This window comes from Protomyctophum parallelum (assembly GCF_964188405.1).
Source record: "Protomyctophum parallelum genome assembly, chromosome: 19".
Taxonomy (NCBI): Eukaryota; Metazoa; Chordata; class Actinopteri; order Myctophiformes; family Myctophidae; genus Protomyctophum; species Protomyctophum parallelum.
The window spans coordinates 3,315,622-3,334,640 of record NC_139717.1 but is presented as its reverse complement, the minus strand read 5'-3'; the positions used below and the strand labels follow the sequence as shown (position 1 = coordinate 3,334,640).

At 44.8% G+C, this 19,019-nt stretch overlaps 1 protein-coding gene across 1 annotated transcript; it reads left to right on the top strand.

The window, feature by feature from the left end:
- Window positions 1-1,841: 1,841 nt before the first annotated feature.
- Window positions 1,842-11,747, top strand: sprtn (SprT-like N-terminal domain; the record flags this gene model as incomplete). Its single annotated transcript, XM_083789856.1, has 5 exons — window positions 1,842-2,194; window positions 4,707-4,806; window positions 6,976-7,104; window positions 7,779-8,205; window positions 9,637-11,747. The coding sequence occupies 5 exons, from the start codon at window positions 1,842-1,844 to the stop codon at window positions 11,745-11,747; spliced, it is 3,120 nt and encodes a 1,039-aa protein (XP_083645982.1).
- Between the last annotated feature and the right edge of the window lie 7,272 nt (window positions 11,748-19,019).

The following is a 19,019-nucleotide window of genomic DNA, read 5'->3' as shown; positions in this document are numbered from 1 at the left end:
ACGAAACAGAACTAGACAAGAAAATAATAAATACATTATACAACGAAATCTTTACAGAAAAGATAAAACAATACAATTCAATACAATACAATACAATACAATAATAATAAAACAAATTCATAATAAAAAAGAGAAAAAGAAATGCCACCTGGGTAATATCAATTTACACTTTCACGGAAAACAAGAAAGAAAAACAGACGTTGCGCTCACACCACAATGGGATTGACAGCAATATGCTATTTATTTTCATTGTTACTGTATTGCTTGTTGTTCATTATCGTTGGGATGTTTGTTGACTTTTGTTTTTTTGTATGTACGCTTTGGCAATATGTAAAACATATTTAGCTGCTGGACCCTGGGGTGACACCCACCCACCCACCCTGAAACCAGTGTTGCCAGATTGTGTTTGTTAATTTATTTTCATTGTTACTGTATTGCTTGTTGTTCATTGATTGATTGATTGATTGAAATATGTATTAACAGTTTGCAGAATTTACAGTACATTTCAAGCACAAACTCAATACAAAGACTGTTAACTGTGAGTGGACGACCCAATTAAGCATTACACTTGTTTACAACAGGGTCCACATTGTTCAATTCATCCAAACATTTAGAGACATACAAATATACATTTCTATGTAGCTAAAGATTATTGTTGGGATGTTTGTTGAGTCTGTTGACTTTTGTTTTTTTTGTGTGTACGCTTTGGCAATGTAAAACATATACATTTATCATGCCAATAAAAGCCTTTTGAAATTGAATTGAAATTGAAATAAGCAACCAGTTATATGAAAACAAGCCCAAAATAAGCCTGACTACTCTACTCAGGCCATTTGAAAATAGCAGATCTGCTATTGGAATGGGGGATCGAGTGGAATAATCTTTGAAACATTTTATCAACAAGTTCAACACTAATCTTGTAATTGGGATCCCTGGCACAACATATTTCTAGATGTAAGGTCCTCCTTTAGTTGAACAAATACATTAATATTCTGGGGGTCCTTGACATGGAAATGTGTGAGAAATTGAATCAATGGTTTTAAATGACATTAACTTTAGGAATAAGGCAAGCCCCAAAAACCGCAATCCGCAACTACCAATATTTACATTATATTTAATATTTAATATGTACTGTAATTATTCTGCAAACTGTTAATAAATACATCAATCAATTTACACAAGGTAATTTACAGAAAAGTATGCCCAGAGTCGCTTATAATAAGCGGACATGGCAACACTACCTGGAACGTCACGAGGGTCAGGAACAATATCGTTGGCTAACAAGTGTCCAACCCAGTGTGACGTCAAGTTACGTTAATAATGAACCGAGTTATTGATATTACAGTAGTTTTTCCCCTACCTATGGTGAACATATAATGTAAATACGAACACGAAATACTGGTGAATGAGTAAATAAATGACATCGCTTTTTGTTGTGGCTGCAAAAAAAAACGGTACAAAACGCAGGGTTACGTTTTCCCTTTTAGCCCGCACTGGCAACGTGGAGAAACTACATATCCCAGAATTCCTCTCTTTAAAAAAAAAGAAACAAGCCCCGGAACCAGTCTATGCCCCGGAACAACAAAGTACAAACCTAAAAAACAACTGGCGCCTGAATGGTTTACGGGTTAGGTTTGGTGGTCGTGATGAGGAAGAAACGTTAAGAAAACGAGGTTATTAATTCATTATGATATTATGATATAGTAGAATAGTGTTGTCTGTTTCCATATGTTTGACACAGAGCCATACAACAGTTATCTAAACGGCTATAAACACATAAAGCACTTTATTTGCCAGCCACGTCTCTCTCCTCTTCTGTCTGTTGTTGATCAACAACAAACATGGACGCAGACTTTATCCTAGCCCTGCAGCTGCAGGAGCAGTTCGACATTGAACACGAGTCGTCGGGCTCGCTGCAGTGGCCGAGCAGCGGTTCTTCCACTCAAAGTAATAACAACAACGTGAGTAATAATAATTATACTAATAATAAGCCCACCACCGTGGAGCCAGGAGGTGGTGGAGGTGGTCACGGCCGCAGCAGAGACCCAGAGAGGCCGCTGTCCGTGGTGGATGAGTCGTGGGAGATGCTGGACCCCAGCCCCGACGTCCGCGCCATGTTCCTGACCTTCAACGACAGGTTCTTCTGGGGGAAACTCAGCGGGGTCGAGGTCAAGTGGAGCACGAGGATGACACTGTAAGTGACAGGCAGGGACCGACCCCCATATGTACTTTTCAAGGACCCTGCTAGGATTGATTGAAAACTTTATTTCAGACACAATGGGTCCAGGTCCATATACAAACAACAGGGAAAAACATGACAGTAAATACAAAACAACAACACAGAGATAGCCTATGTTATGTATCAGGCTATTTTCACCCCAGGCAGTCCTTGTCATCATCCAGGATGATGATCATATTTGTGTTTTGAACTTTTGGTTTAAATTAATTGAATTGTGTCACCATCCTGATTCCTGATGCGCCATCCTGTGAGAGGGTTATCTAATAGTCCAATAAACAGGCTGTACACTTAAAATCATGGATTCACAAGATCTGGCATTTATTGATTGCCCATATTTATCCCAAATTGAATGGTCATGTGATATGCATATGAACAGCAAAAGACATATATGAAAGCAAATACGACCTGTTTACATCACGAATCAGATTGGATCATATCAGTCCACATATCGGGGCGCCCCTTGAAGCGCAGGCCAGAGGTTTGTCTGTCCTGGAGAATTCTGACGTGTCTCTACTTTTTCCAGACACTATATAGGAATCTTTCTGTGACCTTGCTTGAGCACAGCTCGGGTGCACACTCTTTCTTAAAAGTAATGGTAACTGCTTAAAGGGTCTACTTTCCCCCATCAATTGTCTAAATGTCAAATTGTGCATCATGATATTGAAACATGTTAGACAATTTACAATTTAGGCATTTAGCAGACGCTCTTAATCCAGAGCGACTTACATTTAAGCAAGAACAAAAGCATGGGAATACATCACAAAAAAGCATTTATCATGAGACATGCGTAAGCTAAGAAAGTAACAGTGGAATATCTATATAATGAAACTATACATACACTATACATATAAACGATAGTCATATTTACTACTATGCTATACATATGTACTATGGCGTGCTATGACTATATACAATACAATTATAGTGCTGTCTACATAACATGCTATAAGTCTGTGTCAAATGCTATCTAAGTCAACAGAAGTGCTATCTAAGGGGGTAGGGTAAGTGCTATGGGCCATGATGGAGTCTGAAAAGGTGGGTTTTCAGGCTACGGCGGAAGATTGGGAGTGATGCTGCAGTTCTGACTGCAATGGGAAGTGCATTCCACAGTTTTGTTAGCATAGTCACTCACTGATACATGTTTATATTTGTGTATATTTGTATGTCTCTAAATGTTATGATGAATTGAACATGGTGGACCCTCTTGTAAACAAGCGTTGGTCGTCCACTCACAATTGACAAGTTTTTTGTATTGAGTTGTGCTTGAAATGTACTGTAATTCTGCAAACTGTTAATACATACTTCAATCAACAAGTAAGACACGCAAACGCGGGAAGCGAACGCAGCTCGTGTGTGTGTGGTTGTGTGTGGTTGTGTGTGTGTGTGTGTGTGTGTGTGTGTGTGTGTGTGTGTGTGTGTGTGTGCTACAGCTGCGCCCTGTGTGGGTGTGTGTGCTACAGCTGCGCCCTCTGGTGGCGGGCGGGTGGTGTCACAGCGGGACAGACACACAGACACACACACAGACATGATCTGCAGGGTCTCATAGTTAGTGCTCAATGCGTTCGCAATCAATACTTCAATAAGTTCAATGTATTGTAAATATAAAGTATCATTAACACTGACTCTGTTTGACCAGAATGGAACAGCCTTCATTACTGTGTCATTAACACTGACTCTGTTTGACCAGAATGGAACAGAGCCTTCATCATTAGTGTCATTAACACTGACTCTGTTTGACCAGAATGGAACAGAGCCTTCATTAGTATCATTAACACTGACTCTGTTTGACCAGAATGGAACAGAGCCTTCATTAGTATCATTAACACTGACTCTGTTTGACCAGAATGGAACAGAGCCTTTATTAGTATCATTAACACTGACTCTGTTTGACCAGAATGGAACAGAGCCTTCATTAGCATCATTAACACTGACTCTGTTATGACCAGAATGGAACAGAGCCTTCATTAGCATCATTAACACTGACTCTGTTTGACCAGAATGGAACAGAGCCTTCATTAGCATCATTAACACTGACTCTGTTATGACCAGTCCAGAATGGAACAGAGCCTCCATTAGTATCATTAACACTGACTCTGTTTGACCAGAATGGAACAGAGCCTCCATTAGTATCATTAACACTGAGAGAGCACATTGGACACATTATTAACCCATTTTGACCTGAGATCAGATTCTATAAATGTCTTCTACATCCTGACGGTTTTCTAAAAAAGCTATGTTTCTATATGTCAGTGGTTCTTCGATTTTTCAAAAAATAGCAGACCTACGAGCTCGTAGCGCGCCACTCGGTGGCGCGATATGAGCTTGTAGATCTGCTATTTGTCAAATGCTAAAGCATAACATAGTGCACCAAAAGGGGTTCATACACTGGGGAATTACTACAACGTACAGCGTTATATAAAATAAATGATACTAACTAAATAATATCCTATCTGATTTCCTCCTCCAGGTGTGCAGGGGTGTGTTCTTATGAAGGTCGTGGGGGACTGTGTTCCATCAGACTCAGTGCGCCCCTCCTGAAGCTACGCCCCAGGCGAGACCTGGTGGAGGTAAACACTGATACTCTGTTCAAGTATTATTTTTATTTTTAATAATTTTTATCCCACGATTTTGTAACCCATTTTTCACTCCCGTGTCAATTGGTCTCTACACACCCTCCGCCAAGGCGCCAACCTGGGGAGAGCAACGGACTTGAACTCATGCTTCCTTCATGCCCGAGTGTCCAAGTTGCTCCTTTACACCTGACAGGGGGGAGTTTCCCTGGTTGGACGTGTAGCGCGTGGAAGGAACACGTTATTCCGACCAGTTCCTTTCCCCTCCATCAGGCGCCCCGGCTGGCCAGGGGGAGGCAGTATAGAGACCAGTTCCTTTCCCCTCCATCAGGCGCCCCGGCTGGCCAAGGGGAGGCAGTATAGAGACCAGTTCCTTTCCCCTCCATCAGGCGCCCCGGCTGGCCAGGGGGAGGCAGTTTAGAGACCAGTTCCTTTCCCCTCCATCAGGCGCCCCGGCTGGCCAGGGGGAGGCAGTTTAGAGACCAGTTCCTTTCCCCTCCATCAGGCGCCCCGGCTGGCCAGGGGGAGGCAGTTTAGAGACCAGTTCCTTTCCCCTCCATCAGGCGCCCCGGCTGGCCAGGGGGAGGCAGTTTAGAGACCAGTTCCTTTCCCCTCCATCAGGCGCCCCGGCTGGCCAGGGGGAGGCAGTTTAGAGACCAGTTCCTTTCCCCTCCATCAGGCGCCCCGGCTGGCCAGGGGGAGGCAGTTTAGAGACCAGTTCCTTTCCCCTCCATCAGGCGCCCCGGCTGGCCAGGGGGAGGCAGTTTAGAGACCAGTTCTTTTCCCCTCCATCAGGCGCCCCGGCTGGCCAGGGGGAGGCAGTATAGAGACCAGTTCCTTTCCCCTCCATCAGGCGCCCCGGCTGGCCAGGGGGAGGCAGTATAGAGACCAGTTCCTTTCCCCTCCATCAGGCGCCCCGGCTGGCCAGGGGGAGGCAGTTTAGAGACCAGTTCCTTTCCCCTCCATCAGGCGCCCCGGCTGGCCAGGGGGAGGCAGTATAGAGACCAGTTCCTTTCCCCTCCATCAGGCGCCCCGGCTGGCCAGGGGGAGGCAGTATAGAGACCAGTTCCTTTCCCCTCCATCAGGCGCCCCGGCTGGCCAGGGGGAGGCAGTATAGAGACCAGTTCCTTTCCCCTCCATCAGGCGCCCCGGCTGGCCAGGGGGAGGCAGTATAGAGACCAGTTCCTTTCCCCTCCATCAGGCGCCCCGGCTGGCCAGGGGGAGGCAGTTTAGAGACCAGTTCCTTTCCCCTCCATCAGGCGCCCCGGCTGGCCAGGGGGAGGCAGTCTAGAGACCAGTTCCTTTCCCCCTCCATCAGGCGCCCCGGCTGGCCAGGGGGAGGCAGTTTAGAGACCAGTTCCTTTCCCCTCCATCAGGCGCCCCGGCTGGCCAGGGGGAGGCAGTTTAGAGACCAGTTCCTTTCCCCTCCATCAGGCGCCCCGGCTGGCCAGGGGGAGGCAGTCTAGAGACCAGTTCCTTTCCCCCTCCATCAGGCGCCCCGGCTGGCCAGGGGGAGGCAGTCTAGAGACCAGTTCCTTTCCCCCTCCATCAGGCGCCCCGGCTGGCCAGGGGGAGGCAGTCTAGAGACCAGTTCCTTTCCCCTCCATCAGGCGCCCCGGCTGGCCAGGGGGAGGCAGTATAGAGACCAGGATTACTATTATTCAAGTATTTCACAAAAACACACCCGTGTGAAGCGTCAACTCATGTTGATTAGGTGATGTAATGGTGATATGAAACAAACGGTGCCAACACAAACATTAAACGCCATTAACAATAAAGAGACAATATGACGTATAATGAGGAGCATTATGACTTACATTTTCCCTTCATTTGTCAATGGCGTTTACAAAACAAACATTGAACTAACGACAAACATTAGACCTGTGTATAGGAGGGGCTGGCACCCCTCAAAAAATACAATGCACCTCAAGGACTCCAAAAATTGATACGTTACGTACAATAGAAAATATTTGACCCCATAAGAGATTAGTTGTAGTTGGGACAAATCTGTGCACGATAGGAACTTTACCCCCAAATCGTATGTAAACCAATTTAATTGACATATCAAGTCTGACTAATGGCTATGCAGAGAATTTAGAAAAGGGCAATGTTATTAATTGTATACTTTACGATTACAATACTAATTGTGCTCAACACTTCCTCCAGACGCTCCTCCATGAAATGATCCACGCGCTGCTGTTTGTGACCCAGAACAACCGGGACAGAGACGGACACGGGCCGGAGTTCTGTAAACACATGAACAGAATCAACACGGACACGGGGACCAAAATCTCTGTAAGTCATTCCATTATATCTGCAGCGATGCAAACCGTTACACTGACTTTTTTAGGTTTTTTCACTCGCATTCCTAAGCCCATAATTTGATGACTAGCAGTGGTTTGGTTCCCTAATGGAAAGTTTGGAAACACAAATGGCTTTTCTTTTTTTTTACTTATAATTTTTATCCCATGATTTTGTAACCCATTTTTCACCCCTGTGTCAATTATCTAATGTGACCCTGGGCTCTACACACCCTCCACCAAACCTGGGGAGAGCAACGGACTTGAACTCATGCTTCCTTCATGCCTGAGTGTCCAAGTTGCTCCTTTACACCTGACAGGGGGGAGTTTCCCTGGTTGGACGTAGCGCGTGGAAGGAACACGTTATTCCAACCAGTTCCATTCCTCCCCATCAGGCGCCCTGGCTGGCCAGGGGGAGGCAGTTTAGTGACCAGGATTACTGCATGTTTTTAGGGGACACGGGGAGAACATGCAAACTCCACACAGAAAGGCCCTTTCGCCAACACCGCCTCGGGTATGGGCACTGATGACGCGGAGGAGGAAACACGCCGCAATGGCTTTTCAAACAAAAATAAATCCATGAATTCAATTCAAGTATTGTTCGTCTTTCTCTGGGTAATCCTCTTCTCTCTCGTCTCTCACCCCCGTTCCTTCCACTCGTCGGCACAGATCTACCACTCCTTCAACGACGAGGTCGACGCTTACCGGACGCACTGGTGGCGCTGCAACGGGCCCTGCCAGACCCGCAAGCCCTACCTGGGCTACGTGAAACGGGCCATGAACCGCGCGCCCTCCGCGCTGGACACCTGGTGGGAGGACCACCGACGCAGCTGTGGAGGAGCCTATGTCAAGGTGAAGGAGCCAGAGGGATACAAGAAGAAGGGAAAGGCAGTGGCAGGCAGCAAAGACCACCAGAAGACCCCTGAGATGCTCCAGGCTCCAGGAAACGCCAAGAGTTCCAGACCCACCAAGACCCCTGAGACGCAGGCTCCAGGAAACGCCAAGAGTTCCAGACCCACCAAGACCCCTGAGACGCAGGCTCCAGGAAACGCCAAGAGTTCCAGACCCACCAAGACCCCTGAGAAACCGACCACAGGTGATTAGCATTTAGTTAACCCATTTAGACCTGATGATGATGACAGTTTTCTGAGAAACCCATGTTTCTATGTCGGTGGTGCTCAAACAATTTCATGTCAAGAAACCATAGAATTATATGTATTTGGCCGCCGACCCCCATCTGAAAATATGTTCTTCCAGGGACCCCCCCAGAATCAAATATTTGAGTTAAAATCATTCGCTCTGAAAGAATATATATTCAAAGATTTGCGCCACATTTTCACAAAAAAAAATAAATAGCAGACCTACAATGAACTTGTAGATCTGCTATTTTTCAATAGCTAAAGTGTAGCATAATGCTTAAAACACCAAAAGGGGTTCCCGCTCAAAATGGAACAGTGACCAGTGATCTGACCATGACTGTGAACCACAGGGTATGCTTCACATTACTTCTGTGTGCTGACCACTTTCCAAAGCATGCAGTGATTCCTTAGAGTTTTTGAGGAAATATTTTGGAGTGTCCATTGTGGTAGCAATTCAAACTATACCCTAAAAGTAATTTGACTCCACTGTCTACACAAGTGCCTTTCATTCTAGGCAGGCATGTATTGTTTGTTACACTATTTTACATTTCAAGCTCCATAAACACATGAACCATAGCATCCGTATTTATTTGGGGCATATAAAAATAGATTAATTTAGCGTAAATAGGCAAAGGCAAAAAATATCTACAATCTCACAGCTCCATTCCTGATATTTTATCAAAAGACTGCATGATTATCGAATCATGAAACAATCGTGTCTCTAAACTCTAATTAGTTAATCTGATATCTTACTATCTCAATGGAAATAATAACAACTTGTGAAAAAACAATGATATTCAGTTAATTTCAGTTACACTTTATTGACTTGTTTTATACATGAAATAAAGCGGTTTAATAGAGGCTATGTTTATGTATCATGTATGGAGTGACGAGAGATGATTTTGAATACAGTAAATCATGTGGTAAGGTCATTAGCTTATTAATAAGCCTCCCAGCTGGATATTGAGAATACAATTATACTATACAGTAGATATTTAATGTCCTGCTAATGGTGACTGGACAGTGAAAAACATATTCCCATTATGTCGGCCAAAACTACACAATAGTGCAAACATTTATTGTAAGTCTCATCAAGTACGCCCATGAAATACTTACAGCGGGAATAGACCATTATTTATAAAAGCATTATATAGTAGTTCATCATTTAACCCATTTTGTGGCGGGAACCCCTTTTGGTGTCAGCATTATGTTGTGCTTTATAGCTATTGAAAAATAGCAGATCTACAAGCTCATATTTTTGAAAAAATCGAAGAACCACTGAGATAGAAACATAGCTTTTTCAGAAAACTGTCAGGATGTAGAAGACACTTTTAGAATCTGATCTCAGGTTAAAAATTAAAATGTGACATTATTTTCTCCCCTGTCAGGTTCTGGCTTACAGGACATCCGGAGTTTCATTCCTTTCAGTGGGAAAGGACTTCTCCTCGGAGGAGGAGGGAATTCCTCAAGCCCTGCCTTCTCTCCGAAGAAGCCCCTCTTCTCCCCTTCGTCCCAGCCCAACGCCTCCCCCTGGAACCCCCCACCCTCTAAGGTACAGGGGCCACCTAAGAAGAGGTCCGTCGGCAACACCAGATATTTCACAAACGTCAACGGCTCACCGGTTAAACTCACCAAACCACTTCCCCGTGTTAAACTCACCAAACCCCTTCCCCGTGGAACGGGAACGGGGGCCAGTAGTATCCCATCCCCATCCGGCATCGGAGGGAGAGGAGGAGACCCGAGGTCGACCACAAATGGTTCTATAGCGGACATCTTCAACAGAAGACCCCTCCTCAAGACGAGTTCTTCTCCCTCGGCCACCGTTTCAAAGCCACCAGATGAGACTGCAGGAGGTAGCGCGGTGCCGTCGTCGTCTCACAGGAATGCCTCCTCCACTGGTTCTGAAAGTAGCCTTTCTGCTGCCGTTGCTACGACACATAAGCCTGGCTTTAACACAGTAAAAAAAGAAGAGTCCAAACAAACATCTCTGTTTCCCACGACGTCCAAACCCAGCTCTGCTCAACCAACTAAGCCTGGCTTCTTCACAGTCAAAAAGGAAGAGTCCAATCACACATCTACGTTCCCAACCACGTCCAAACCCAGCTCTGCTAAACCGACTAAGCCTGGCTTCTTCACAGTCAAAAAGGAAGAGTCCAATCACACATCTACGTTCCCAACCACGTCCAAAACCAACCCTGCTAAACCTAACCACTCTAATCATTCTGAACATGCTAATCGTGACAGCATTCCTGGATCTGGACTAGCGTCTAGGAAGAGACCATTGCATGACTCTGGAGGAGCGGACCTCATTTTGGATGACTCGGGAGCGGACCTCATGAGCTTCCTCCGGGAGGCGCTGGGGAGCAGCGAGGAGTCACCCACGACGTCTCCAGACGTGAAACGGTCAAGGATCGGCCCCCCCTCCTCCGCTCATGCCTCTTCTGCAGTGGTAGCCAAAAGGCCCTCCTCCTCCTCCTCCTCACACCAGGCAACAAACTCTTCCCTCCCTTCGTCCCATCCTTCTATCCCTTCTGCCTCTGGACCTCGTACTGGAGCCTCCTCTTCCTCCTCTTCCTTCCCTTCGTCCAATCCTTCTATCCCTACCTCTGGACCGTGTACTGGAGCCTCCTCCTCCTCCTCCTCTTCCTTCCCTTCGTCCAATCCTTCTATCCCTACCTCTGGACCGCGTACTGGAGCCTCCTCTTCCTCCTCTTCCTTCCCTTCGTCCAATCCTTCTATCCCTACCTCTGGACCGTGTACTGGAGCCTCCTCTTCCTCCTCTTCCTTCCCTTCGTCCAATCCTTCTATCCCTACCTCTGGACCGCGTACTGGAGCCTCCTCCTCCTCCTCTTCCTTCCCTTCGTCCAATCCTTCTATCCCTTCCTCTGGACCGCGTACTGGAGCCTCCTCTTCCTCCTCTTCCTTCCCTTCGTCCCATCCTTCTATCCCTACCTCTGGACCGCGTACTGGAGCCTCCTCCTCCTCCTCCTCCTCTTCCTTCCCTTCGTCCCATCCTTCTATCCCTACCTCTGGACCGCGTACTGGAGCCTCCTCTTCCTCCTCTTCCTTCCCTTCGTCCCATCCTTCTATCCCTACCTCTGGACCTCGTACTGGAGCCTCCTCTTCCTCCTCTTCCTTCCCTTCGTCCCATCCTTCTATCCCTACCTCTGGACCTCGTACTGGAGCCTCCTCTTCCTCCTCTTCCTTCCCTTCGTCCCATCCTTCTATCCCTACCTCTGGACCGCGTACTGGAGCCTCCTCCTCCTCCTCTTCCTTCCCTTCGTCCCATCCTTCTATCCCTACCTCTGGACCGCGTACTGGAGCCTCCTCCTCCTCCTCTTCCTTCCCTTCGTCCCATCCTTCTATCCCTACCGCTGGACCGCGTACTGGAGCCTCCTCCTCCTCCTCTTCCTCCGAGGGGGTCAGCTGTCCCGTGTGCCAAGTCAAGGTCCATGAATCCAAGATAAATGAACATCTCGATTCCTGTCTCTCCTGGTGAGGCAGCACCTCAACCCATTCTGACCTGAGATCAGATTCATACGAGGTTTCCACTGGACAGTGGACACACACTGGTCTGATTAACCCATCCTGACCTGAGATCAGATTCATACGAGGTTTCCACTGGACAGTGGACACACACTGGTCTGATTAACTCCTGACCTCGGAGGGAAGTCGGTGGAAATGGCCAAAGCCGGGGCATGTTTGGCTTCATCCGGGGGTTTTTTTGCTGCTAATTCTTGCACTTTGAAAAAGCAAATATTTTCTTTCGCTCGTTTTACATGCTTGTTTTATTTTTGAATTTTATATGAAAAAAAAAAACAGTTACAAACCCACTTTGTGTTTTAAAAGCTCAGCGTTTCTGAGTATGTTTGCATTTCTGCTCACCAACTTCTGAATCTGTACCAAACTCAAGTTAAAGCTCTATATTGTGAGTGTGTTCGTTCAGCGACAGGATCTCAACCCATCTCTATCCAGCTCTAATAAACAGAACATACATTTTCAGGTAGTTTGTGATGTTTCATCACTTCCAATTTCACTTTCCTGTGTTAGTTCTCTCTCCTGATTCTTATATAGGAATTGATAATTATCCTGATTTATTTTCAGCTTATACCAAAGAGCTGGATAGATGGGGAGACAGAGCCCTGTTACTGAACCAACGCTGTGATGGTGATTGCGGTTGCCTGTTGGAATGTGGAGCTAGAGTTATGACAAAAGAATATGACTTGACACCCCCCTTTAACTATCAATTCTATAAGCAGTGTGTGGAGAAAGATGTAGTGTGTGTGAGTGTGCGTGTGCGTGTGCGTGTGAGTGTGAGTGTGAGTGTGAGTGTGTTGCTGTGAACTCTAGAAGGTTTCCATGTCTAAATTCTAAAGGTTGAATATTAGATATGGACGTACTGGATTCTGTTGCCTCTGATTTCAGCGTGTCATGGCCGCTATCCGACACCAATATAGATCTTCTGTCTTGGGAGACAGTGACTGACCTCTCTGCGTGCTGAGTCTGACCTGCTGCTATTGAATTTCACACGCTTTTCAACAGTCAGCGAGTGTCTCTACTCTGACCGCTGCTCAGGCCTTAGAATGCACACTCGGTTCGGCACAGGTTTTTTGCATTTTAGTTTAAGTTAGAAAGGTTTTAATAAATATTTTCGAGTTTTCACACTAAAATATATATTTCTATATCTGTTGGAAGAATAAAATGTGGTTTGTGTTCCACCTTCGTCTTTCTTTTATTTGATTTTATTTCTTTATGATCAGTATTTTATTTAGATTTTTTACAAAAACAGAAAAAACAAACAAGCGACAACAACAGAATACGTATGCATGGGCATAATGTATGGATTCAGAAACAATATAAAATAAGGATAGAAAAGATAAACAAATAAAAATGCAAATAAATAAAATTAAAAGTTTAAATTAGTTTACACGACCAAACACGCAGCATCATCAACCGTATCATATATATATATATATATATATATATATATATGTATATTAATACAATAAACAATCAAAAGGGCATGGCCTGACCATGGATCACATCAAGGACATGTCTTTTGATTGATTGAAATATGTATTAACAGTTTGCAGAATTACATTACATTTCAAGCACAAATAAGGTAACGTGTTAGTTCAATTGACTGAAATAATCGCATAATTCACAAGCATATCTCTGTTGTTCGGGAGGAAACCTCACAATATAAAATTTTCAGGAAATTAAGAAAACCGTATATTTTTTAAAACAAAAGCAATAGAGCACCGAAGTCCTGACATAACTCGCTCATCCCTTCCATTCCCCTGGTTCACGGAAGTAATTTCTCTATGGAGAATAACATGGGGTGATGTTAATATCGTCTACTATAAGCGTTGTGGTCCAAAAATAAACAAGCTGTCTCTGCGTTATTGTCAGGGAGGTGTCTCTGTATCGTTATATTGTCAGGGAGGTGTCTCTGTATCGTTATATTGTCAGGGAGGTGTCTCTGTATCGTTATATTGTCAGGGAGGTGTCTCTGTATCGTTATATTGTCAGGGAGGGGTCTCTGTATCATTTGCAACAGTCAGTCACTCATATATGATACAGTCTGCTTCTAGCGAAAATCTAACTAATTCAGCAGCAGTAACATTAGCATTTTCTCTCAGTCAGTTGATTCTTCATATCCATATGAGTGAAGTGGCCGGGATGACATGTTTATTTTTCAAACACAGTTGTTATATGAGGCGATCTCAAATCGCCTCAATGGGATTTCAATGCAACTAAACAAATACATGAACCTGGGGACTGACGCCCTCTACTGAAAGTGACGTCAGACTTCGGTGCTCTATACAGCCTCATCAAAGTTGGTGTTACTTCCATGAGAGGGAGGAGAGGTGGTGGAGTTAGTTGCTTTAGTAGACATGGTGAGGTTCCAATGGAGTTGAGAGGTTTTGTCCAAAGCACTTTTTTACTACTTTCCATTGGTTCAATATTTTCGAAACAACACGTAAAGGGAGTTCAATAGCACTGATTTATGCCAAAAGAAAATATCTAAAACCTCAAAAATGGAGTTATGAGGTTTCCTCCCGACATCAACGATTATACACCTTAACACATTTTGGGACAGGAACCTCTTTTTGGTGTTTTAAGCATGTTATGCTTTAGCTATTGAAAAATAGCAGATCTACAAGCTCATATCGCGCCACTTGGTGGCGCGCTATGAGCTTGTAGGTCTGCTATTTTTTTTTAAATCGAAGAACCACTGACACAGAAACATAGCTTTTTCAGAAAACTGTCAGGCTGTACAGCTTTAGAATCTGATAGAATCTGTCAAAATGGGTTAAATGCCCTTCCATGCTTATATAGATGCCTCAGAATAGATTAATTTCATTGCACAGGAGTGCAGTCTATTGATTCACAACCACAGAGCACAAAGGGGAGCTTTTAGATTATAGGTGAATTAAAATCATAATGGATATTTTTCACGTGTTTGCTGAAGTGTAGAGATAATGGAGCAAAGGGTGGGACTGCATGGTTTGTTTTCTGTTTTTTTCTCACTTCACAAAGCTGTTTTTTTTCTCTCCAGTGGTTTTCTTTTTGGAGGACAAAACTGCAATGATGTCTCGAAGGGGAGGAGGCGAGCCCAGGGAACAGAGGAGGGAGGGAAGGAGGGAAGGAGGGAAGGGGAGGAGGCGAGCCTAGGGAACCGAGGAGGGAGGGAAGCGGTAAGGACACGGTACCTCTCTAGGGTGTTGATAGCAGTGTTGTTTTTGGCAGCAAATTTCTATTTTAGTTTTAGTCACAGTCTCTTGAATAGTTTTCACGTAGTTTTAGTCACATTTTAGTCACCTGGAATGTATTAGTGTTAGTCTAGTTTTAGTCGACTAAGTGTCATGCACTTTTAGTCGGCTAAATCTACGGGTGATTTAGTCGACTGAAATGTGTTTCGGCGGGCCTTGATGCCGTCGTAATGGCAGATTTTATACTTGCTGAAAATAGCCGATCTACAAGCTCACAACGCGTTGCGACGCGTTGTGAGCTTGTAGATCGGCTATTTTCAGCATGTAACCATGTGTAAAATGACTTATACTGGATCTCTTGTCCACTAGTCCCTTACTAACATTTTAGTCTCGTTTTTATTTCATGACGAAATTGTCGATATATTTAGTCTTAGTTTTAGTCACCATAGCTTAGTTTTCATTTAGTTTCCATTTAGTTTTCGTCAGTGAAAAAAGGTAGTCGACGAACATTTTTCGTCTTAGTTTTAGTCGACGAAAACAACACTGGTTGATAGAGATGACAAGGGCAGAGAGAGAGGAAAAACTAAATACAGTATGTTAACACATTTAGGCTTGACGTCGACATTTAAAAACAGAAAGTATTCTAAATCATCATGACATACCTCATGTTTCTGTGTCGGTGGTGTCAATTAAGAGACCCCCAGAATTATCTGTATTTGCGCACTTCCGGGCTGGGAAAACAACCATGCAAATGCGCGTTTTCGTGCTTCCGGGCTGGGAAAACATGCAAATGCGCGTTTTCGCGCTTCCGGGCTTGGAAAACATGCAAATGCACCTTTTCGTGCTTCCGGGCAGGGAAAACATGCAAATGTGCGCTTCCGGGCTGGGAAAACAACCATGCAAATGCACCTTTTCGTGCTTCCGGGCTGGGAAAACATGCAAATGCGCGTTTTCGCGCTTCCGGGCTTGGAAAACATGCAAATGCACCTTTTCGTGCTTCCGGGCAGGGAAAACATGCAAATGTGCGCTTCCGGGGTGGGAAAACATGCAAATGTGCGCTTCCGGGCTGGGAAAACATGCAAATGTGCGCTTCCGGGCTGGGAAAACATGCAAATGCACATTTTCCGCTGGGAAAACATGCAAAAGTAGGCTATCTTTTGCTATCTGTTTTTTCGCCCCCTCTCTTTGAAGTCAGACTGTGGCCCAATGGACCCTACACCGGTGAGCCAATAAGGGACCACCGTTCTTACCCCCAACATACATTACCGTACATACCAGCCTTAGTTACAACAAGCACAACTCGGTACAAAAACTGTTAACTCTGGACGACAATGCCAATTCATCAGGCAGGCAAATACTGAGCTTAAAATAACAATGAAAGACATGTCATCATGTATGTGTATAAGATGACGACGACAGGTGTCGAGTCACGGCCGAGAGAGAGGAGGAGGCTGGAGGAGAGGTTATAGGATTATGTCAAGTCCCCGGGGGCCAAATCAGGCCCGTGAATGAATTATCTTCAGCCCGCGGGATGATATTTAATTAGTATTAGAACTGGCCCTCTGGTATATTGCACGGACGGACCACCATAATACTACAAGTCCCACAATGCACTGCAAGTGCATCGTCACGTATCGAGGGCCCACAAGTGCAAGCATGCGTCTTCTCTTCACTATTGATCAGCAGTGAAAGTATATCACTTTGTGGTCAACTTTCAGCTACCCCTCTCCCCAAAAATGGCCCCGTGTGTTGAAACCATAGACTGTAAAAAATATGGACAAAGCGTTCCCCGGGTCTAACATGGACGTAAAATGAAGCCTGTTATTCCTGCACTGTAAGTCGCCATCTTTCTAGATCCATTTTGGCCCAGCTGGCCATTGGCTGGCTCCGTTTTGGCCCAGCTGGCCATTGGCTGGCCCAGACAACGAGGCAGGACTTCCCCCCTTCTTCTCCGTTGGTTTTTATTTTGACTCGAGTGGGTGGGGAATCCCGATCATAGACTGTAACGGTAGCCACGCCCCTCAGAACATACGCGACTTTATGGTAATTGTTTTAATTAATGGGACCATAATTTTCCAAAAAGAATATTTATGACATTAGAAATGAGACTTTAAACTAGTGACTGGAAGCAGAAAGTATTCATGACCATGTTTATTAAGGTAATACAGTCTAGGTGAAGTTGGGCCCAAATACATGGACTTCTATGGGGCTATGGGTTTTTCTGGGTCCAATGACAGCGCCACAACAGGCCATTATATGAACTACGATTTCTTTAGTGGCTTCACAAAATATCTGTCTGACTGACCCCCTGGTTGAAACACAGTCCGGCCCTCGACTTGTACCAATGTCTTTATTTTGGCCTGCACCGTGTATTTGAGTTTGACATCCCTGAAGGGACCGAATGACAGCAGGGGATTGGGACGGGGGGACGGGGGGAGGAGGAGGGACCTACAATGGGACAGCTGCCTGCCACTAGTACCACAACCTGCTGGGCAGACTTGACCCAGGAGGCAGGGTGGGGTCAGGGGACAAAGAATGTCTGGCTTTCCCCAAAGAATGTCAGATCAGAGCACACATCCGTCCTCATTATAATATGCCGCGCCCACTCAGTCATCACAGCACACTGACATACAAGCACATCCTTCCTTCCTGAGACTGGGGGGGGGGGGGGACTTTTAGGCCTTGCTTTGGCACTTGGTTAATATTGGTGTGCGCCCTTTCTCCTGCCTATTCATGCATTGTACAGTATATGCCACTATCAATGTGTGAGCGATATTACAGTATCATGTTAAATCTTTTCATGCACTGATTCCATCTGTGCTAAACGGCTGAATATAGCCACGACGTCGTACTGATGTATACGTCCAGTAGGTAGTAGGTTATGAACTGTGGAATATGTTTTACTTTTTGCTGACTTGTCAGCAGCACCAGAGAGGCCAAATTTCATTTTTCATTTCATTTAATATTTATTTATTTCATTTCAGTTATGGTTTTACATGATTACATTCATTTGTTTTACTTTGTACTTATTATTTTTTACATATTCCATAGCAGAAAAGAAAAGGAGCAGGAAGAAGATAAATCTTATTTATACCTGCCCCTATCATTAAAAAAAACATCTAATTGATGCTGCTACCAACCATACATTTTATATATCACCATGATTACATCAAATAAAAAAGAAAGAAAAGAAAGAAAAACGACAAAGACAAAAGAACATAGAGCTCAACAACGCTGAGGGAACAAAATAACACTTATATCTAACCTTCCAATTCATATTTTATCATTTTTTTCCTTTTTAAACACTTTCTTAAACTGAAACACTGTTGTACAACTCTTCAACTCCTGGTTTAGTGAGTTCCATAACTGTATACCCGTAACAGGTTATTTTTCCAATAGCTAAATTATAACATAATGTTTAAAACACCAAAAAGGGTGTCCCAAAAAAAAAGAGCCAAAATATGTTTCCTGCCTTTGGATGCGGGGAGGAGGCCCTCTTCCTCTGGGTCTCCCCACTGAGGAAAGGCCGGGCTGCCAGCAACAGCTGCTGCTCACTGACCACACCCTTCCTGACCTGTGGCTATAGAACCCTGACCTCTCTCTCTCTCTCTCTCTCTCTCTCTGATTCTGGTCCATTGTAACCGCCCGACAGACAATGTCCAAGTTCAATGGAATGTCATTATTGTAAAGGCCATTATGTGGCAGCGGTGGTGGGCCGAACGGTTTGTGGAGCGGTCTTGATATCGGAAGGTCGCTAGTTCGTATCCCCGGACCGGCACGTTAAAATTACCACCGCTGAAGTGCCCTTGGACAAGGCATTGAACCCCTACCATGAAATGTTCTATGAGCAGGGCCTGGCTGTAAACAAGTTCTTGAGCTTAGTCCAGTTACCCTGGGTAAACATGGTACCTTTCCTTTCCTTAGTCCAGTTACCCTGGGTAAACATAGTAACTTTGCTTTCCTTAGTCCAGTTACCCTGTGTAAACATAGTACCTTTCCTTTCCTTAGTCCAGTTACCCTGGGTAAACATAGTACCTTTCCTTTCCTTAGTCCAG